This window comes from Colossoma macropomum, unplaced genomic scaffold (assembly GCF_904425465.1).
Source record: "Colossoma macropomum unplaced genomic scaffold, Colossoma_macropomum, whole genome shotgun sequence".
NCBI lineage: Eukaryota > Metazoa > Chordata > Actinopteri > Characiformes > Serrasalmidae > Colossoma > Colossoma macropomum.
This window is the reverse complement of record NW_023494791.1, coordinates 36,398,440-36,422,591: the sequence shown is the minus strand read 5'-3', so window position 1 is coordinate 36,422,591 and position 24,152 is coordinate 36,398,440. Positions and strand designations below refer to the sequence as shown.

Below are 24,152 nucleotides of genomic sequence, written 5' to 3'. Positions count from 1 at the left end.
AGGACGCCGGTTCGTTCACATTTATGACAGATTTGAATCACTTACCTAAACGAGTGTGAACCATCGTGTCAGACAGATCGGATTTGAGCAATGAGGCTTGTAACCTGAACGTAGCCTAAAGAAGCAAACCTCAGACACCAAACATCTCGTCTGATCAACGACCAACTGCACTGATGGTAAAACTGCACACTTTTTCTCCGAGCAATCGCTTTAAGCTAGTGTAAACCTACCTCTCTCAAAAACCACACACGGTGAGGCATCGATCTGAGTATGTGTAAACAACACTTAGATGAGTGAAATAGCTCAGGGGGAACATTTAACTCGCAAAGGCTTTTCAACCAGATCCACATTAGACAAGACGTGGAAGAGGAATATGACAGGAGGAGAAGCGCATATTCAAATATCAGCAGTCAGTCTCTCTGAAAGAGGATTAAAGAGGCCTACAGAACTGAAAAGGCTGCAGGAAAATCATGTCATTCATTCACTTATAAATACATACTAGGTTTAAGACTTTTCCAGTAAAAGCACTGCTGAGCCGACACGCTCAAGGGGAAAAAGCTCTACGGCTGCTGGAGCCATTTATTAAAAAATTTACACCTTTTACTGCTTTGAGGCTGAACTGCAATGCCCTGTGCTCGAAGCGGACAATCCACAGCCTGGTCCGCCACTGGCGGACTCAAGGTCACATTACACAATAGGGATAAAAATGACTTTTCGGCTGTCACTTAGAATGTAGAATGGGGTGATTTTGAGGAGCAGTCCGAAGTCTTACTTTTAATAACAAATCAAAGTTCAAAGCTAAAAGCTTGTGTTACAGGTTTGAAACAAGAAATTCAAGTAAATGTAAGTACTGGTCACTAGAGGCCACACCATGCAATATCATGATACTTGGGCCATGAAACTATATAGAACCATTTTCTTTATTAAAGAACCCTTGAAGAACCATCATTTTTAAGACTGTGGTAAGCAATAACAGAACTGAGAAAGCCAGAAGAACTTTACTGTCCAAGGCAGTGGTGTCTGTGGCTGCTTTGCCTGATGCCCTTTTTGTCCAAGATCATTTCAACCAATTTCCAATTGTATGAGAGCAAACTAATTTATGCTGAGCAATTAATCATCCAACAAAGTTCTGTTATGTTCACATTTGGGAATACTACAGGAATACTATAGTCAATTTGCCATCAAGCAAGCGTGCAATAATTTATTTATGGTTGACATTAACTGGTGGGGAATACAGTTTCATTACATTTTAGTAGGGCCTGACTGATACATTGGTTGGCTCATAATATTGACTGATATAATCAACCCACAGTATTATCAGTATCGGCTGGTAATTCACCTTTTTTACTCACAGTACCGCTAGTATCTGAACCAACAAACTCCTGATGATGGAGCAAAACCCTGGAGAGTTATGCCACTGCTTAACATGACCCACTCGCCCTTTAACTATAATACAGCAACACAGGCTGCTGTGGTTTGCATTAAATAAATCAATAAATAAATCAATAAATAAATGACTTTTTTCCCATTCCTCTTCCATCTTCATTCTGAAATAAAATGAAATGAATGAAATAGAATGAATTTCATCACTTGGGGCTGTCACCATGGCAACTCAGTCAACCGTCCCTTGGGGCAGGCCTAAATAAGAGTAGTCAACTTGGCATTTTTTGTTGATAATGCTTCCTAGGACAACAAACCCTGCTCTAATAACCATAATAATAACAACTGGTCTACACATTTCTGAAACAAAAAAGGGAAATGACCCTTTGCAAGCACTTCAATCCTACTGCTTACATCCATGCAAAATAATCACATAAAAAAGGCAAATAACCATCAGATAGTACAAAAAGTATCTGGGAGAAGCTTGCCTTCAAATAATGCATCCACTTCCAGATGCATTAACACCAGGGAAAGCAAAATGCCATGACCTGTTGCAAATGCTGCTCTGTAGCTATTGACTAAAATGGGTGGACTTCCCTGTCACCTTTCAGCCACTGAGCCATATAACAGCACTTATCCCAGAATATATGGCCTAATTCAGTTAAGCATGAGCTGCATCCTTTAAGTATAAAGCGCAGGGAGCCGTATTAGCTTGGATAGCGGCAGCAGAGTTATAGCACGTGTGGCCAGTGTTTGCGGCCCACTGGAGGGCATAAATCCATTCTGGCTGTGGCTGAAGGCTGCTTCTGCAGAGCAGGCAGCCATAAAGAGAGTGCAACGGCCAGGAGATCGCTGCTTAGAATGAGCCTCGCTTGCCCCTGACAGGTTTAGTGGAGCGGCAAAGAGAAGCGGCGCGGCACACAGCATGTGTAATCTCTCATTCTGAGTGTGTGTATATATAAAAGCGAGAGGAAGACAAGAATACAAAGAAAGAAGGTATGGGACAAAATAGGGATGCACAAAATATTGGCAGCTGATATTATTCAATGATAAATGGGACAACTGAAAATTTAGCACCCCATTTGTCTGAAGAGAGCGCTGATGCATGTATAGTTGTTAGATGTTTCCATTCCTTTCAGCTTACTCAAAATTATAGCATAATGGATAATACCATCATCCTACGCATGGAAGACTGGAGTACTTGGACAAGTTTTCAGCTCTGAGCGCTTTTCATATAAGGCAAAATGTAAGTCAATTAGAACAGAGCTCATTTAGTTTGTATCAGTCTTGAAGGCACAGTAATAAAAACAGCCTGTTTAATTCTAAGGGATGAAGTGAAGTTGGAAAATGTTCACTTATATATGAATTAAGAGCATTTTTAGTACATAAAACCATGCAAATATTACAAGTGAACCTCAAAGGAAAAAACGAAATGTAGGATGTGGGCCCTTTAAGATCAGCATCTAAAAGTAAGTTAAAATTACTTTTAAAATGCTCAAACTACTCAAACACTCCACTACTCCACAGGATGAAATACACAGCTAACAATAACATCACGCAGTGTGAGTGTTTGCCATTTCAGGATAGATTTGTTACAGAACTGAATCAGATTCGTTCTTGTTTTTCCCTCCAATAACCAGTCCAGCATTTTCTAGTGATATCAGCCCAATACTGATAACCGGGTATTGGATCAATGGCATCTCTACTTTAGAGTTTCACTTGAAATGCATGTCATATATAGATTATAGTGTGAATTCCTCTGTGTAAGGTATCTAGAAACCACTTTTCTATCCTTACTGAATATCAACAATACCTTCAAACAGAATGACATGTTTAAATAAAATCTGCTTGCTGCTGGTTGAGAATCTAATCGATCCTCTCCATTAATTAACTGGCTGTCATTTGTTTGGTGACGTTCAGAGGTTCTAAAATTCATACACTGCCTGCAGGCAGAAGAGTAATTTTATTATTGCTATGTTTTTATTTAATGATAAAAAAGGATGTATGCCATTTTTTAATATTCCCTTGACTTTATGAGATGACTTCTGGACAAGTTCTAGAGAAGAAAAAACAGAATAACCTCACCATCATTTGTTTCCAAAAATTATAATGTAAAAATAATTAATGACAATTTGATCTATAAATTATTATCGTTCCAAGCACCATATGTGCTGGAACCCTCTTGGAATTGCTAAATTTTTTCTCCTTAAAGCTTTTTTGCTGCACTAAAACACCATTGTGGGGCAGACACCATAAGTCATCGAAAGACTTAAATTTGGAGGGTAGGTGACCCACTACTCAGGCACATGAAATTACTACAATTGGCCTCATTGCGTAGTGCTACAGAGCAACATTTTACATTTTAGCCCTTTTTTCCTAAACTGACAAAATTCTAAATCAGAGCCTCATAAAGCCTCATCGGGCTTAGTGCTTGGACCCCGATGATTGCCGCTTGCAGCTACATTCTAATACATCTACATCTACATTCAACACAATATATGAAATATAACATTATTTATTAATATAAGCAATGTATAATGAATTAGTATGAATGTACAACGAACTGCAAACAAATTCCAGATTTTCCCCTTTTCTACTTGACTGGAGTCAAAAAACAAAGTCTCGTTGTGTCCAGGTTTTGGTCATGACTTGGACTTGGTCTCTGATAGCTTTGACTACAACACAAGTGCAACCTCTGGGCCCAGAAATTCCATCATTAGAAACAAGAAAAGGTAAATTTTAATTACCTGGAGTTTGGAAAGTGTTGGTCTAGGGCCTCCTACAAAATGCTCTTGCGAGGGTCTGGACTTTTCCTGCTCCGCTTCACTGGTTTGGGGAGATTTGGGTTGGTGGGAGCAGGACCCAGACACCTGAGGGCTGAACAGAGCCATCCCACAATCCTCAGCGGCACGGCAGACCCCAGGGAGCTCCTGCACCCGCTGGAACCAGCGCAGGAGCAGAGGCAGAAAGGTCAGAGCATGAGGAGCATGCTGCTGCAGAGAGGACTGAAACAAACCAACAACATAACCATCATTTATTACAGGAACGGTCCAGAGAAAAATCTAATTTACAAAATTTACTAACCCCAAAAGTAGTTCATCAGCCAAGACATGTTTAATGTGCGAAGTTTAGTTTTGCACTGGAGACATGAGACTCATGGAGCTAAGTAATGAATGCTTATTTACCAATTAGCATTGTGCAAGCTGTATGCATAAATCAGCACACGCTTGCCTTAAACTGTGTTTAATTGTAAAGTAATCTCACATAGAGATCTTTCTGTTGTAGCCGCCATATTTGGGCCCAAATTTCTGGCTTCGCTGCTCTGCACGAACGTAACTAGAGGTGAAAGATGGCTAAAATGAATCATCTTACATTGGAACAGAAAAAAAAGTTACCTCTGCAAAGTCGTTAAAATAGGCTGCGATCCTTAAACAGTTTCCCCCTGAACTCCTGGTCCTACTTAAACTGGTGAAAAAGCCACGAAATTTGTGTTTTCCTGACATTTATATTTATCTGATACACAGCCCCTCTCCCTATTTCAGAGAGTCTCTCAAAGCATTTAAAAGCACAGAAGCCCACCGACTCTTCATGTCAGGGTGGGTAAAGGATCCCATGGTGTTGCATAAAGAGGAGAAAAACCTCTCTGTCATCATAGGAGGGTAAGGCCACATCAGCTAATTAACACAGATGAGAGCAATGCTAACTTTTGCTAATGTTAACAGCCGAGAGATAAACAGTCGCCCCGCTAACAGAGCTGTAAACGGCCGGGTGTAGTTTTACTTCTCTGTTTCTGGAGATTTAAATGATGTCTGAATGGTGAAACATAAACGTTAAATATCAGACTGAATGTTGTGGGTCAGAAAACTACGTTGTGTTTCGACAGACGTGATTTTGTCAGTTTGCTAGTGCAGTTAGTGCAGAGTTCCCAGCTCCAGGCCTGCAACCCCTGCACTGCGTAATTGTGGTTTCCCTGGTTAAAATACCTGATATTGAGCTGAATGAGGTGTAAACAGCAGAGAAACACACTAAACTATACAGTGCAGGGCTCCAAGCCTGAAGTGAGAAAACACTGAATTAAAGGTCTGTGTGGTCTCTTGTCATTCTCCGCTTCTGTCACGTCTTGCAGGTGAATCATTCACAAAACACAGCAAACTGAAGGCATCACACTTCGCAGTCACTCCCTGATTCACTCCTCAAAACGGCAGCAACTATACAGTGTGACGTCATGCAAAACGCAAGAATCTGTTATCTATAAATATGAACAAAATGCATGTCACACGGCGATTAAAACAGTAGTCATAACCATGTTGATGCCCAAACTTTTGTCCAACTTTACACCACTTTTGGACACCATACAGCTTCAGAAAGCACATAAGCAAGTGTTTGAGATCACTTAATAACTCTACAGAGAAGGCGAATGTTTGCTGATTTCACTATGCACTTAGCATGATGGACTGATGGAGTATACGCTTCCATCACTACATTAGCCTTGTAGCTCCAGTACAAAACGTCATTCACCAAGCATGTCTTGGCTGATTGACTACATCTGAGGTGGGGGGGGGTGCTTATTTTAACTCTGCTACTTCTGAGAACTGCTAGAAAGTAAAAACCTTATCTTAAAACACAGCTTATCTAAATCACTGGATCAGCAAAGAGAACTTGTGTAGGGCAAAATGCAAAATGATATCACATAATTCATCACTATGGGTATCATTATCATTAATCACCATGTTTTATAACAAAGAGAGCAGAATTATTCCTGTTTTACTGAATGTAGTGCAGCACAATATGTGACACATCGAATAAAAGTCACTGTATTAGTATTTTTAAAATCATGGCTCTACTGGTTCATTTTGTCTGTTCTAACTTATCAAACCTCACAAAAACTGAACACTGTGATGCGTATTGTATTGTGTAAGTACTGTGATGTTATATTTTTGCCATATCGCCCACTGCTAAAAAAAGCTCCATTATATTTAATGGAAAAAGGTAAACAGGCTGTTATAGTGAGACGGTAAACACTCAACTGTGCTTTTCAGAAACAGAACTGCATTCTAAATGGAGTCAGAATGAAGGTCTACTAAGAGAGACGTGGATGTGGAACAATTCACAGAGGGATTTAAGTAACCCATCAGGGTGTCATCTCCACTGAACTGAACACAGCGTCTCCAACGCACTGCTGCACCTTTCGTCACCCTCCTTCTCTCCCAGCAGAGGAAGAGAGGGAGGAGAAAGAAAGGACGCAGAGCTAAGAGTCTGCCAGCGTGGAGAGAGGAGACACGCTAGACAGTGTAGAAAATCGTGTGTCGATGAAGCCCTGCTGTTAGAAACAGAGAGAGAGAGAGAGGATGGAGGGAAAGAGAAGAGAGAGAGACAGAGGATGGAGGGAAAGAGGAGAGAGAGAGAGAGAGAGAGAGAGGAGGACAAAGAGGACAGAGATAAAGATAAGAAGGAAAACAAGAGAAAAGAGAAAGTGAAATAAAAGGGATACAGAGATAGAGAACAGACAGATTGAGAGAGAGAAAGAAAAAGTGAGTGTCTCATACACACACACACACACACACGAATATTATTTAATAATATTAATATTTTTCATGCCAATAAAGCACCTTGAATTGAAAATTGAATTGAATTGAAAAAGAGGAGAGAGAGACGAGATGAGAGACACAGAAAGGCAAAACAAAAAGAAACAAGAGAGAAAGAAGACAGAGCAAGAGAGAGAAGAGAAAAAGAGAAAAAGACAGAAAGAGAAAAACGAGGAAAAACAAAAGAGAAAAACAAAAGACAGAACGAGACACAAAAGAGAAAGAAAGAAAAAAAAAGGCATGAGACGACAGAGAGACAAAGCAAGAGAGAGAAGTGAAAGAGGTAGAAGAGAGAAAGAAACAAGAGAGAAAAAAGGAAAAAGAGAGTGAGAGAGACAGAGAGAAACAAGAGGGAGCAAGAGAAAGAGAATGAAAGAGAGAAAAACAGAAAAAAGAAACAAGAGAGATTGGTGATGAGAACAAAAAAGAGAAAAGACAAACAATAGAGAGAGAAAGAGATGGATGACAGAGAGAAGAGAAAAAGAGAAAAAGAAGAGAAAGAAACAAAAGAGGGAAAGAAAAGGGAGAGAGCGAGAAAGAGAAAGAAAAACAGGAGAAACAGAAGCTAGAGAAAGAGGTGATAGAAACAAAAAGAGGAAAAAAGAGAAAAAGAAAGATGACAGAGAGAGAAGACAGAGCAAGTGAGAGAAATAAACAAGAGAGAGAGAAAGAAGATGGCAAGAGAGAAAAAAGACAGAAAAAGAGAAACTAAACAAGAAAGAGAATGTGAAAGAGAGTGAAAGGAGAGAGAGAGACAAAGAGGAAGAGTGAGAGAGCAAGAGAGAGATAGACAGAGAGAGAGAGAGAGAGAGAGAGAGAGAGAGAGAGAGAGAGAGAGAGAGAGAGGACAGAGATAAAGAAAAGAGGGAAAAAAGAAAAGAGAAAGTAAAACAAAAGGTATACAGAAATAGAGAAAACAGATTGAAAGAGAGAAAGAAAAGGAGGACAGAAAGAGAGAAAGAGAGCGAGACAAAATGAAATGGAGAAAGAGAGACAGAAAGGCAGCATGAAACAAGAGAGAAAACGAAACAAAGAAACAGAGGAAAACGAAGAAAGGACGAAGGAAGAGAGAGATAGGAAGATGACAGAGAGACAGAGACAGAAAAAAGAGAAAGCAAGAGAGACAAGAGAAAGAGGTAAAAGAGAAAAAGAAAGAGAAGAAAGAAAAAAGAGAGACAGAAGCTAGAGAAAGAGAGAGAAAAGAGAATGAAAGAGAGAAAAAGGACAGAGAAAAAAGAAACGAGAAAAAAGACAAAGCCATGATAGGATCAAAAGAGAGAAAAAGAAACAATAAAGAGAGAGAGAAAAGAGAAGATGACAGAGAGAGAAAATTAGAGAAGTGAAAAAGAAAAAGAAAAAAGAGAAAAACAAGAGAGAAAAAGAAACAAGAGAAAAAGAGAAAGATGTGATACAGAAAGAGGTGAAAAAAAGAGAGAGAAAGAGAAAGATGACAAAGCCAGAAAAAAAGAGAGCAAGTAAGAGAAGAGAAAGAGAAAAAGAGAAAGAAACACGAGAGAAACAAGACAGCAAGAGAGAAAACAGATAGAAAATGAGAGAAATGAAACAAGAAATAGAAAGAATATGAGCGAGAGGAGAGACTGAGCGAAGAGAGAGAAAGGGAAAGAGAGAGAAAGAGAAAGGGAGAGAGAGAGAGAGACTGACAAAGAGAGAGAGAGAGAGAGAGAGAAGAGAGAGAGACAGACAGAGAAAGAGAGAGAGAGAGACTGACAAAGAGAGAGGAGGGGGGTGGAACACCTTCTCTGGTTGAGTGTTTTTCAGTGGGTTCCTGCAGTGCTGACTCCGGTTCTCTGCGCCTGAGGGAAGCGCTACAATACAGCCATTTTAACACTCACAGCACCTGCTGTCTGTCCACGACCTACATTCCTCACAACTGCACATACGACCCAGCACTCGTAACAGATGCAAATCAATTGTTCCACAGTGGAAACTGATCAAAGTTTGGTCAATGTGTGCCAAAAACCTAGTTTACACAATTCCCCCCTCCAACCGACCCCAGACCTCAAATATAGTAGACATAATTCAGGCTGTAAGACGGCTGCTTCTACTGTTTTCTGCAATGTGCTGTTGTTTTATTCATTTTTAGAGCTAACAGCATATCACACAGTTTGTGATTCTGACGGAGGTTAGTTGTTTGTCAAATAACCGAAAATACTCATATTTAAAATACATCCTTTTTCAAGAAGACAACAGCAAATACCATTTTTCTAAGACAACGTTATACACCCTAAATCCATAAGTGGGCACTCTAATAACAAGCATCCCCAAAAGCTCACAGTGTTATAAACCAGTGGTTCTCAGCCTGGAGGTGTGAGATGATTGTCTACAAAAGGTACACAGGCTGATTTTACATATTTTTGAGAACTAGTTTTCCATAAAGCCCCCCAGGCTGGTGATATCACAGATATATTAACAAAATGAGAGGTACCAGGAAGGTAGGAAACAACAAGGAAGATGAAAAATTGCAATTACATAACTCTCATCACAAATTCTACCTGTCCGGTAGGTCTGCACCATGTGACCATAAAATGCGATGTTCGATAAAGCTGTCAGATATCACCATGACGATACAAGAAGTGAGAAATTATTATTAAAATGTTGTGCCTCTGACTGGATGTGAAGCAAGCACAGACATTTTTGGATGTGTAAACACAAATCGAACGAATATCTAATATCTATATTTACCTCAACAGCTTTTGCTATAAAAGCCACAAAAACAAAGAAATACAAATATTTATTTCTTATATTAGGCACACAAGAATAAATAAACATTTGATTTTTTGGTTTTTATTTTCAGTTATTAAATATGTTTATTGTGGCAGCAGCTTTTACCGCCTCACACACGTTGAAACACAATACTGGGTGTGAGAACAATCTTAATGTTTGATGCATTTTTACAGGCCTGTAGTTCACTGCACTCACGGCTCTTTCAATGCAATTTTGGAGATCATCCAGTGTTGTTCACTCTTACTGAAGTTGAGAATATCAAAACGCTTTCTGCTCAGGGGTCTCCATCTCCTCGCAGACTGAAGGGAGCCATCTTCCGGTGACAGTCAGAAACTCTTTGACCCCCCTCTTTCAATTGGTGTGTGAAATATGTAAAATATGCACTTTGAAATTGGATGAATCTTTTTGAATTGTCCTGTGTTATTAGGCCCAATCCCATTTCTTATTTTTACCCCTACCCCTTGTTTTGAGTGTCACATTGACCCTTGGAACTGAGTTACAAGGGGTACTGGTTGAAATCTTCCTCTACAAAATGGGACCCTCAAATAAAGAACATTTGCTTCATTAACAGGCTACTAGCGCTGCTCTGTAGGCGACCCTGCCAGTCTGCAGTGACAGCAGAGGAGGGTAAAGTTCAGCAACCTCGCTGATGGGCTTTAGTTAATTTAGAGAATCACATGCCTTCAAAGAGGGGGCATAAGACAATTATTTAATATCGCCCACCCCAAATTCTTCAGTGATATGAAGCTAAAATCAGCTGTTCGTCCACTTCTGGCACCTCAGGAGTCAGAACTGCTGCAGCATTTAAGGTGGAACATGAAAGTTAGCTACCTAGCTACCGAGACATTAGCATACTAGCGATTTTTTATCCTTTTATAGAGAAACGGGCCATAATACACTGAAACGACACAACATTAAACTAAGATAATACAATGGTTAAATACTTACATTTGTAGGTGTCTTTGGTTACTTGTGCAGCCACCTCTTTTTCTTTTTTTTTCCCATAACACTCCTTTTGGAGCGTGCCTCTGAAAAACCTCCGTTTGGAGGGCCATGTAGCCCTAACACTTCACCCTACCCCTCTATCTCAACAAAAATCAGGACACCCTAACCCTAGATCGTGAACGCACAAAACGGAGGGCTGAGGGCTAAGTGGTAGGGGCAAGAGATGAAATGGGATTGGGCCTTAGTATAGCTTGCTGCCTACATTTGTTAGACTATTAAAGACTAGATTATTTTGTATTATAATAATATATGTATTATTTTAATAAAAAGTTGTTATTCAAGCATCAGAAAGGCATTCCTCCAAAAAAAAAAAAAAAACACACTTCCAGCCGCAACCACTGCACCAAAACGTGTTGTGCTGGGGGGCCCAGTACCAAGCTTTGCCCCAACTTGTGTAGAAGCCTAGCACTGCCACTGCTGCCCATGATGATATTTCAATCCAGTGCATCATGAAATTAGTTTGACTTAATGGTATCAGTATACCACATTATAATAGCAGCAAGGCAATGCAGTGCCAGCATCTGCCCCCAACCAACACTGATATCAGTGCACCTCTATTTTTCATAAAACAGGCATAACCACAGGCCAAACTATATTTCACACAGTCCTACAAACTGTACCTGAAAAAACACTGTAAATAACAAGTCTTCTCCATGTTGCAGTAGTATGTATCAAGCTCTGTTTGTTCAGTGCTTTGCTTCCCCTAGTTGTACCTTTGCTACCAGACTGCACAAGGCATCCAACATGACACACATGACTAAGCAGCAGGACCACCCCAGAGAAGCCGCCAGCTTCTTAAGCTTTGTGGCAGAGAGCTCGTCTCGCCCAAGCTAACCTGAAAGCAGCTCTGAGCTGCGCGCATCAGTTACTCACTCTGGATGGCACCTACTATTTGCCCTGGAGACACATGGGATTTGAATACCTTTGATTTGGCCAACATTAGGCAGCACACACTCAGAAAGCTGTGGTTCACATAAAAGCATCGCTCCCTTTCTGACAAATCATAATCCAAGCACGGCACAACAAAGTAAAGGGTTTTTTTTTTCCTTTTACCAGGTACTGATGGATGCAGGGCAGCAGAACCACATCAGTGAGGGTGAAGTAAAGCCCCTCCGCAAAGACATGCTCCAGCTCCGGCAGCTCCGTGGTCTTCACTTTCCTGATGTCAGAGCGCTCCCTGGCGGATGACAGTGGAGCTGCATCTACACTGAGTTTGGCAAGAGCAGCACTCAGCTCAACTCCTCGATAGGGCTCTGCTGAATGGGCCTCTGCACTGGGACCCTGTGTCTCAGGCTCTGAGGGGAAGGTTTTCTCTCTTTTGTCTGGGTTGGGATCCTCAGACTGAGCAGAGCTTTTGTTCTTCTGCTGCTGTAGTTTCTGCCGGCGGATCTTGTCGTCGTTGTGGACCCTGACGGGCTCTCCCAGCCGCTGCTCCAGGTGGAGGATGGCAGCAGGCAGCTGGAGGTGCTTCTCCGTGGGACTACGCAAATGCTCCTCCACTGCAGAGGGGATGCCCAGCTCACACAGCCTGGTCCACTGGCTTACCTGAAAGAGAACAAAGAAATGCTATAGTCAGCTGCAGCTGAATACAAGGGGGTCCACAAAAAGTACTGGGAACTAGGGATGTCTTGATCTGATCCAATTTGAAGGAAATAACATGAAACTCCAAGAAAACAGAGTGTAAGCCACCCATGTTTCTTCAAAATATATGCAGGGAAAATGTGAGTGTGTGTAATATGAGCCAGCTGTGCTATTCTGGTTCCAAATCAGAGTTAACAGTAACAATAGCGCAATTATAACATAATGAAATGGTGCAGGTATCATTTCAAGGTGTATATAATTGATTTTACTGCAGAATTTTAAAGTGGTTTGTAGCCAAATCATCAGGCAGGACAGTCAAATTAGATCATAAGGCAATATTCACCACACTATAAAATGGTCATCTTAAAAAAGCAGGCCTGAAACAAAACAGTTCAGTCACATTATACACACAGCATCACTCAGCAGTATGGCTGCACATTATTGACATAAAATCTGATGCTCGATAAAGCTGTCGGATATCAGGATTACAATACGAGAAGCAATAAATTACTATTAAAGTAATGCGTCTCTGGCTGGATGTAATGCAAGTGCAGACATTTTTTTGGGATGTGTAAACCGAAATCTAACTAACCTCTCTTTAAACCCCCTCTTTAAACCAACAGCAAACTACAAAATTACAAAAGCACCATTTACTATTCTGCAAAACAAAAAGAAATGAAATACTAACAACTACTTACATCAGAATTGCAAGCACATTATTTGTGCACTGAAGGGCTGAGAAACAGTCAGCATTACCTCAACAGCTCTTTCTATAAAGACTACAAAAGCAAATAAATGTATATTTATTTTTATATACAGACACAAGAACAAATCCACATTCTTGTTTCAGTTTTTTTATTTTTGCTAAGTTATTAAATATCATAGCATCAGACATACTGGGTTGTATTTCATTTGAAAATAATGCTGTTTATGCTTTTGGTTGTGTATAGTTAGGCAACATGTTCTTAGTTGGTCAGGGACTCTTATTCTGAAGGACTGTGGGGGCCTAAGCTAGCAAGCTTCAGTAGATCAGCAGGCTTGCAGCAAAACAGTACAGCCTGAGCTGGCATGTGTGCTGCGTGTTTCCCCCTTTGCTGCATGCTCTTTTTTCTTTGAATTTCCATTAAGGCTGAGTTATGGGACAATATTTTAAGGTCTCCGAGTGTGTGTTTTTGTTAGTTTGGCCGGATGGTTAAGTTACTTGTCTCTGCGTCCCAGCGCAGAGTAACAGGCTTGTAACAGTTTCTGCTGGTAACAGAGTCGGTTTTTGAGGAGCCTGGCCACTTCCTATTTCCCCCGTTTTATCAAAAACAGGACAGTAAAACAGCAGAGGGCGCCAGTGAGCAAGTCCTCAATGAATGGGAGTAAATGGAGCTAAACGGCTAAAAATGAAAAATTAAAATAGTTTCTTATTACTTGCCCAAAACTTTCCTTTTGTTAGAAAGTTGAAGGATATATTTCACTAAAAAGCAAAAACAAAAAACTTACCTGTATTTTTCTACAGAAAATGGGTTTTGGGCAGGACGCTAGCATTACTGCTAGTGAGTGCTGATTGTTTGGCATTACTGCTAGTGAGTGCTGATTGGCTGGCATTACTGCTAGTGAGTGCTGATTGGCTGGCATTACTACTAGTGAGTGCTGCTTGGCTGGCATTACTGCTAGTGAGTGCTGATTGGCTGGCATTACTACTAGTGAGTGTTGCTTGGCTGGCATTACTGCTAGTGAGTGCTGATTGGCTGGCATTACTGCTAGTGAGTGCTGATTGTCTGGCATTACTGCTAGTGAGTGCTGATTGGCTGGCATTACTGCTAGTGAGTGCTGATTGTCTGGCATTACTGCTAGTGAGTGCTGATTGTCTGGTATTACTGCTAGTGAGTGCTGATTGGCTGGCATTACTACTAGTGAGTGCTGCTTGGCTGGCATTACTGTTAGTGGGTGCTGATTGGCGGGCGGAGCAGCTCATTGGCTGTTCATGCCCACTAATGTCACATAAGTACGTAAGGCGCTTTCAAAATCCCTTAAAAATATGACAGCAGTGTTAAAATGTTTTATGCTGTTCTGTATTCAGGATATGATTTTATTCTTGTACATTGAACATTCAAAATGTTTAAGCATTTATAAACTATGATTTTACTCAAATGCTCCATCATAACCCATTCATTTGGGACTCGTTCGGTAGCGCCCTCTAGCGTTTGAAAAATCTGGAAGACATTACAGAGCAGTAATTCTCCTCTCTGCAAGTTCTCTGCTGGTAATGTCATGATGCCTCTCTGGCGCTGCGTGTATGAAGTAATTAGATCTGTTTTGTCATCGCCGCTCTAACGATGTGTTTATTGCAGAAACACAATAAAAATATGATTTATCATGCAGCTCTACTCGGCAGCCTAGCATACTGCACCTAAACTGTGTGGATGTATAATCTATTGAAACACAAAGATCAGCCAATACCAACACTAAACCGCTTGGACAGGATCAGGGCAAAAACACTGTATCTGGACATCCCTAATGGAATCAGAACACAGGCTGAAGTGAAATCGGCAGTATAGGTGAGCTGTAAAAGAGGCCTGAAAATCTGTAGTGATTAGTATCAGAGAAAAATTGAGGCAACTGTGTTTCCTGGTCAACAGATTTTGCTACATTAGTACACAACCTTCCACTCAGGGATTGGAGTACATCCAGGCATCCACCCATCTATCCATCTATCTAAGGCCAAAATTAGACAAACAGCGTCTACAAAAAGAAACAGTGATCGTATATTGAATCTCAGTGACGCCGGACATCACTAACAGGAACAGACAGATACTTAGGAGTACACGTCAGCATGCTGTCAATCCACCACGTCTGTTGTCAACACTGAACACGGTGGTGGACCCACAACAGTACTTAATGGGAGCATGCAGCTCCAGTCAAGGCTCTGTTTGGTCATATAATGACCAAGGAATATAAAGTTATGTTATAGTGTTGGCTTGCTGCTGGTGACGGTTAGCCACTCTAACATGATAAGAGCCCCAGTGACAGTAAAAACGAATTTACTGGTGGTTTAAAAGGAAAAAAAAAACAGTTATTGAATTATTTCATGCAAACCATAGCATTAGTATTCCCACACAGGAAGATAACTGAACTCGGATTAATTTCTATCCTACATCAATACCACATTTATTGTACATAACAAAGATGACATTGTTTCAGAAATGTGGCTGCTGAGCTGTGCTGGGGGATATCATGTCAGATATCATGTCTATAGAAATATCTGTCAATGCTTCAGGTTTCAGACATCAGATGAAACAGCTTCGGGGGTAAAAACACTGTCATGTCTCAGTTCTCATTCGATTAGACATCAAGCCAAACAACTTCAGGCAACACTGTCTTGTAAAAAAGAGCATCAGGCAGACACACTGGCCTTGAAAGGTAAAGCATAACATTTGCAACTGGTTCTTCCTTATTAGATTAAATACAGCTTAGTGAGCAAATTAATGATGATAATACGCCAACCACAAATATGCATGCTTGTTTTTATGTCTGCTTAAATGACCAGAAGAAAAGCTGTGGAAATACTTTGTGGAAAAAAATACAAGGTAAAAATACAGCCACAAGTGGCACTGAGCGGGTCCAAGCACTCATCAGCCCAATTATGCCTAATAGGCAACCGTGGTGAAAAGTACAGTGCGCCAAACAAATTTAAGCCAAAATACCAGACAATGAGAATGAAATTACTGACATAACATGTAATTACAAAGTTATTTGGATCAGTGAACTGAATCACAAGGCACCTCTTGTTTATCTGTAGACCTTGTAATAACATGTAATAGCATTTTTAATGTTTAGTGTTTTTGAGTGCTAATGCGCCCCCTAAAGGCCAATCTGGACCAAATATTGCAAACCCCATCCAAGGCACAAAACATGTAATAAATATTTTAAGTTTTGAGATGATAGGACCAAAGACTGATGAGTTATAGCAAATCAAGCTAGCAATTCCGTGGCCGCAGTGATGAACTGATAGAACAACACCATGTTGAGTGAAAAACTGATGGCGACCCTAAACATTGTGCAAATTTGCAGAAAATATAAGGGGACAGAGTCCAAATGGCAAAGTTGTTTGTTTTGACCCAAGGAATCAGGAAAAAAAATAATTCTGTCTCTAAAAGTTTTGGTTTGGGAGTTTTTTTTGGCGCCCCCTTTAGGCCGATTGGGCTCATGTCGTGCGCCTGAGTAGTGGGAGGGACTACTATCTATGGACCAAGTTTCATGTCTCTAGGACTTATGGTTTGGTCTGGGCGATTCGTTTTAGGGCAGAAACATAATAAGAAAAATCTTGATATAATTCCAATATAGTAAATAAAGGGAAGAAATACATCCTGCAACCATAACCAGTTTAACAAGTTGCTGTGTTTTGACACAAAATAAAGGATGATGTTACCAGCACAGGCTTGCTATAGCACATTATGAAGGACCTCTTATGATCTCTCATTTCAAGAAGATAATGCCCCCCATACACACTGCTAAACAAACTTAAAAACAGTTAAAATGATTTCGAAAGCCTCCACAACCACCAGATCCAAACATCATTGAACTCTTAAGGCTGGTTCTGGTGTGCAACAGCAAAAAAACTACCTTCTCTACCACTCAAAGAACTAAAGACTTCTGTTCTTAAATTATGGGCCAATATCCCATTCAGGACACAAATTTAAGGACTTTTAAGACAGCATTCCAAAAAGTACTGAAGCTGTTCTGAGAGCAACAGATGACCCTACTCTTTATTACGCACTGGACATTAATATACTGTTACGTGTTTCCAATATTATGGACACAGCCCATATGTACAAAAGAAAGTACAGCAAATGTTTCATGCCATGTATGATTAGCATCTATTAAATTACACCCATCAACATCAACCTTCTGAGCATTGCACCCTTTCTCAGCCCTGCAGGAATCCTCACCTCAGCACAAGCCTTCAGGCAGGTGTTCTTGAAGCCCAGCAGTGAAGCCACATCTGTGCGGCCGGGCTCGAGCTGGCAGGTCCTCTGAATGATGTGCCTCAGCACCACTGCTAGGCCCGCCCTACAGAAGCCCCCACCAGCATCCAGCACGGCAGGGAGACGGCACGCTCCAACCAGGGCCGGCACTTCTCCTCTCTTCACCTCAGACACATCCAGGCTCTTTGGGACCATGTTTGACAGGGCCTGTAAGCTGTCAGCATGATCTGAGACCAGGTAGACATGGAAGGACGTGCACTCTGTGTAGGACAGCAGAAAGAGGGTGATGGACGAATGGAGCGGAAGTCTCGCAGCTCCGTTGTCCCAAGACACTTCCAGGAAGATGCTCGCTTCACTTGGTATTGGGTCTGGATGCTTCATTGTGTTGCAGGATCAGTGAGTTATGATATGAATATCATCCTGTAATGAAAAAGTAAGAACATCCATGAGCTGGCAGTGTCTCTTTAGGTGACCTAGTGAGTGTGTTTTAAACCACAGTGTCTCCCACTGGGTGTTTCTCAATATCACGAATGTACATTCTAAACTGGTCCCCAGGGACCCCTAGATGGCCCAGATTTTTGCTCCCACCTAACTTACCACACAAGGATAGAGCAAAAATATAGACTGTCTGGGGGTCCCTGAGGACTGGGTTGAGAACCACTGCAGCTGAGGAACAGTACTCTGATGCACTGACTCTACCTGATGCTTGAGACATTGTTTATGCTGGATTTTTGAAAGCTTTTGGCCTAAAATAATTGAAAACTGACTCCTATTACTACCACTGTGAAAAATCAGTTGGAAGAGTTTAATGTCTCCATTACATTACAGAAGCCACTACATTACAGAAAGCTATAACGTGAAATGGTTATAAATTGCCTGATGCCTTAGACATTGAGTGCGTTCACATACATTTACATGCACTTAATAATCCGATAACTGCAAAGAAAATCAGATTTTGACAGTAATCCGATCAACGCGTTTACATGCACTTGAGTATTCAGATAATGGGAATCTCCAGGTTTACATGACTCAGGCAGTAATCAGATTTCTGCTTTGCAACCGGTGATAAACTCACAGAATAAGACGTGACATAAACGTAAAATAACACTCAAACTTCATGCCATGGTTTAAAAAAAAAAACAAAAAAAAAACATTGCGCCGCTTTACCTGAAACTATGAATACATCATCAAGCAGATGAAAAATATTTAATTTCGTCAAGCATGTAGTCGGTTTCAGCGTCACTCCAAAAGTGTTCTGCTGCGTCTCGCAGCAATGCTGCTTGCTTATTTCAGCTACCGCCGACTGAGAAATCCAAAAGAAATCAGAGTAAGAGTTTACACGCACTGAGAAATCCGATTACTGTGCTAAAATCCAGCTCTCTTTATTGGATTTCCTAATCGGATTTCTAGACCTTACTCCGATCTAAGGGTATGGAGTGTGCTGTTTACACGACCATTTGAATAATCATAACTGCAGAAGTCAAATTATGATCAGATTATTAAATGCATGTTAACACACTCATTGTTTTATGATAGTTCTGAGTAGGGCTGCGCGATAAAACGATAACGATAAGTATCGCAATATAACTTTTCCTCGATAGAGCGATAAGACAGGTTCGATAAATGTTCGATATAATACACCACTCTCACACTTCCACGTTTTAGCGAAAGCCCTGGTGGCGCTTTCTACTGCAAGGAAAGCGACACTACTCTGCTGTCGCCAGGAGAGGGCACACTTCTGAGTTTTTTGACTTGATTAGAGAGGGAGGGGGCCACGAGTAAAAAAAAAGGGTCGCCAAATATACTTTTGGCAACGGCTGAAACGCGGAGTTATACATTCCCTGTTTGAGTGGAGCGACCGGCGATCTGTTCTCCTGTGACCGAGTGTGAGTGACGAGATCAGTGGTGTAACTGTACTGTCCTACGGTGAACTCACCTCTTTACTAACAGCCTAACAGCTTTAGCAGCGTTAAATCACGTCTGCAGCGCCGTGTTACAGCGCCAAACCGTCATATTTTAGTATTAGTGCATTCCTAAGCAACTAAAGTGAAAGAAAGAAGTGGGTTCATGTTCGTTACAGCCCTGATTTAAACGAAAGTAAACTGAGGAAGCTGTGAGGCATTGGGAAGCGAGAGAGCGCTAGGTTAGCTTTCCAGGCTAGCTGTTTTTAGCTGCTGGCTAACTTGAAGCAGCGCTCCGCCACAACACGGTGAATTGATGATACGGTAGATCAGACAAGACACAAAAGCACTGCTTTCAGTTTAAACATGCCTAAAAGGAGGACTCTGTTTGTCTGGTGCGAGAGATTCACACTGCAGACAATGCTTTTACACAGCGAACGTCAGATATACTGCGGTTCACCCCTTAAACTACTACGGTAGCATAGAGAAACCCAGTCGTCTAGCTGGTGTCTGAATACTGTGATATGCTCTGACATGGATGTGGTAGGAGTGACAGCAGTGACCTACCGAACCGAGTTGACGTTGTTGAGAAACTAAAGAGTTTAGCACTGTTGTTGGCCACTTGTTTAGCATTTGTAACTGGATAGCCGAGCGCTCGTCACCAGACAGCTAAAATAATCTCAGTTTTCTTTCTTAAATCATGACTATTACAAAAATTGCAGCTGCGCTTTTCAAGCTGATAAAAACAGCTCAGAAACTCTTCCATGGCAGATCAGTGAAATGTTCCACTGTTTGCCGAGTGTTTGTCATGATTGGAGCATAAGTGATAGTTTAAAACCACAGTTAACCACCCAGGAGCAAAATCAGCCTTCAAACGTGAAAAAAATAATGATTTGACACTTTATCGCGATATGTATCGATATCGAACAATATGAATTTTGTTTATCGTGATAACGTTTTTGGCCATATCGCCCAGCTCGAGTTCTGAGATAAGGTTCTGGCCTAAAGTGTATTTTGGCCGTGCTGCTGTTGGAGTGTAGCAGGCGTGGCCATATGGGAAGGCTTTTGCCTAATGGCACTTAGCGTAGAAGTGACCTGCATGCTATACCAGCTGCTTAAGTAGCGCTGGGCGGCAGCATTTGACAGCATGCTTAATGTTTCCGTCTGGTTCTTCTTTACCTGGATGCTACAACATGATAGAAATCCTACAGGGATTCCTATAGGGCTTTTTCTACAGGAATCACATACATGTTTTGACCAGGGTCACCCTGAATATGGCAAACTCATGTACAAATATGTTTTTAATTGTACAGTAAATGAACACTGTTCTTAAGGGGCTCTTTCCCCTCCTTCAGCTACTGAAGCTGTTCCAAATCCGTGCTCTGTACTCCACACATGCATTCTAGATCAAAAGATTCAGCAAGTTCACAAGAACGTACAGACTGCAGTTTGAGACACACCTATTGTGTCCTACAAACACACCCTAGTCTATAATCCTAATCATACACTGCAGTTAGTGTCCTTCTTGTTAGGTAGTTATTTACTAAACATAACGGCAATTAGGTGGCCAGCAGTGTGAAGCGTGTCTCGGTCTGTCCTACGAAGATACAGCAGATCAAAACTTACTAAAACTCAGGAATTAAGATTGAGAAACTCCCCTGTTAATTATAGGAGACTTACTTGCTTAATTTCAACCCTATGTCGTTTCTGCCACTGGAGAAAACTATATACCAAGTAAGTCATAATAATGAGAAGAGTTTCCATAATTATGACTTGTTATCTCATGAAAATGAGACTCTACCTCATAATTATGACTTAATATCTGATAGTAATAATAACTGTCTCATAATAATGGGATAGTGTCTCATAATTATGACGTGCTATCTCATAAAAATGAGAATCTCTCATAACTATGCAGTGGTGGACAGTAAGGAAGTAAATGTAATTCTTTACTGTACTTAAGCAGTTTTTTGTGCAACTTTATTTTACTGAAGTATTTCCATTTTGGGCGACTTTTTACTTTCACTCCACTACATTTCCAAGTCAAATATCTTACTTTTTACTCCACTACATTATGCGAAATCTGTCGTTCCTTTTGGTTTATGTGTGTATAAAAACGTAACATGTCAAAATGAAAGAAAACACCAATCAGGGTACAGCACGCACTTTGTTTTGAGCTTGTTTTTACCTGTTGGACATACCTACCCAGTGCAGGTATACAGTTCAATGTCAGTGTAGCAGTGTAAAATTATGGGAGTGCCTATTCCTACATAAATGATGGAAGAAACACCTGACTCTAACCTAACTTTGTGTACATAGACTACAATATAGATATATGTACACATACGCAGTTGTGGCTGACGTGTCTTTTTTCTGAATTTATACAAACACTTTCATGTTATAGTAAATTTGTTTTTGCTTGTTTATATTTATGAACAGAGACCTACAGATGCAATATAATAAAGGAAAACTCATTTGTGAAACTGTGTTTAAAGTTTTAAACTTAAACTTGTAACTAAACTACAAATAAATCTTAAACTGAAACTTTCGCTTGTTCGCAAAAGGTAATTTCAGAGTCACTTGGTTCTACCTAATGGAAACTGTTTGCCTTCAGTGTTTTGTGCTTATGATCATTTTAATAGACATCAGCGTCAGACTAATTAATGACATTCTATTAAAATACTGGTTTACCAAGAGTGACACTGGAGTATTTCCACCTAAAATGAGTTAATGAAGCAAGAGTCATCTTACAAAAATGGTAATAGGACATTAAAGTCATAATTAATCTTTTACTACTTTTACTTTTGATACTTAAGTACATTTGAAGGCAAATACCTTTGTAGTTTTACTCAAGTGGAGGTCTAAAGGGAGGACTTCTGCTTTTACTGGAGTAATATTTTACCTTGGGTATCTCTACTTTAACTCAAGTACATGATTTGTGTACTTCGTCCACCACTGTAATTATGACTTAGTATCTCACAATTTACTGCCTCAGAATGAGAAAGTTTCTCATAATTATGACTTATTATCTCATAAACACCACTCACTATCTCAAAATTATGAAGCACAAGTCGTAAGTATGAGATGACATATTATTATGCGATATTAGGATTTACGAAATACATTATTACAAGTCATAAGTATGAGAGACTAACGTTAACTCATAACTATGGAAAACGTTCTGATTTCTATGACTTACTAAATGACTATATATTTTTCCTGTGGCGCTTTCATACGTTTACGCCTATTAAGTGTAAAAATAATGCTTTTTGTCACGGCCAACAACTAAAAATCACTTGGTGAACTTAAATTATCATCTAACACTTGAATTTTATTAATTTAATCCTTAGAAAGCTGAAGCTGAAGGCAGTGACGTTAGTAAAGCTGTCTAAAGTGTTGCTGCAGAAAACTGAGCACCGACAGCTGCTAAGTCAGCTAAAGGCCCTTCAAACTCTTCTCAACATGTACGTGACTTACGATAAAACCGAAAAGTGTTAAGGTTATTTTTGAGATATTCGTTAAGCGGCTGCTGCAGCTACTCACAACGATGTGGTCAAATCCACCGGCGGTCTCCGCTTAAACTCCGACTCACGTGTAGCGCTGTTTGTGTTACATGAAAAACATACCGACGTGCCACCAAAAGCATAATAAGCGGTCCTAGCCCGAAGCGTTAGCTTCTACATTGAAATTGCCATCAGTGTGTCTCTCGACTCCTCTATAGTCCAGCCTGCTCTACTGCACTACTCAGTTCTATCTGTTCTTACTCCAGGACAACATATTCAGTTTCTAAAAGACTTAATGATTAGGATACGAGTGCAGGGGGCAAGTGCACTGGCTCTTGACCTTGTATCTGAAGGCTTCACTGCTCGGCTGTGGAAACTTAAAACTTAAAAAAAAGAGGTTTGGAAAAGGATAATGATGTGGTTAACACACACACACACACACACACATAAATTCAATTTGTTGTTCATTTGTATATTTCTCGTTTTTTGTGTATTTTTGTTTTTAGAGTAGCTTACTGTCTAGACAAATGCCTTTATGTATCATCTGCACAGTACGGTGTAGCTTTATCTCAGATCCTTCCATCCCTCCTGGGTCCTTTCCTCCTGCTGTCTCAGTTCCCTGAGGATTTCTCCCAGCACCAGCACATCCACACAACTCTGTATTGTTTGAATTCAGAGAAAACCTATAGCTTATAATTACTTAGAAATGGAAGTTAAAGATGAGAACAAATCAGTCACTACATAAGGCTGCTTGAGCTTTTAATAGTCCATCAGAAATGAATGAGTCATCTGTCCACCATGTATCTCCCACAGTAATTAACTGAAAATCTATCTATCTATCTATCTATCTATCTATCTATCTATCTATCTATCTGTCTGTCTGTCTGTCTGACTATCTGTCTGTCTATCTGTATGTCTGTTTATCTGTCTATCTATCTATCTATCTATCTATCTATCTATCTATCTATCTATCTATCTATCTATCTATCTGTGTGTCCGACTATCTGTCTGTCTATCTGTATGTCTGTTTATCTATCTATCTATCTATCTATCTATCTATCTATCTATCTATCTATCCTTTATTATCAATAAGAGAAATTTGGAATGCAGAAAAATAATATATATAATAATAAAATGTAATATTAAACACCTCACACTGTGCTTTCTCCCAGAAAGGCATTGAACATTCACTGAAGTCAGTTTAACTCTTCATGGTGTAAGTTTACCAACAGAGCAGTCATGTTGATTAGTGCAGTGGTCAACAATTGAGATGGACTGCAAGGTCCATGAATGATTTACCTACAAGAAATCACCAAAGCACATGGCTTTGTTTTACATCTATACCTGAGCCAAGTAGATTAAACACATGCTCTGTTCAAAGATATGTTGCTTCAATGAAATAATGAGTAGAGTAAAAAATCATGTCAAAAAAGAAACTGAGAACTGCAGTGGAATGTTTGTATTAGCGTTACTTAGCAT

At 40.3% G+C, this 24,152-nt stretch overlaps 1 protein-coding gene across 1 annotated transcript in view; it reads right to left on the bottom strand.

Annotated features, from left to right (window-relative positions):
• The window catches only part of gstcd (glutathione S-transferase, C-terminal domain containing), a 141,741-nt gene extending 118,951 nt beyond the window's left edge, over positions 1 to 22,790 (bottom strand). The window contains exons 1-4 of the mRNA XM_036574962.1: positions 22,714 to 22,790; positions 17,234 to 17,689; positions 11,769 to 12,260; positions 4,128 to 4,385 (exon numbers count right to left, since the gene is read on the bottom strand). Of these exons, the coding sequence (XP_036430855.1) occupies positions 4,128 to 4,385; positions 11,769 to 12,260; positions 17,234 to 17,650 (1,167 nt within the window). The 5' untranslated portion in view covers positions 17,651 to 17,689; positions 22,714 to 22,790. The remainder of the gene's footprint in view (positions 1 to 4,127; positions 4,386 to 11,768; positions 12,261 to 17,233; positions 17,690 to 22,713) is intronic.
• Between the last annotated feature and the right edge of the window lie 1,362 nt (positions 22,791 to 24,152).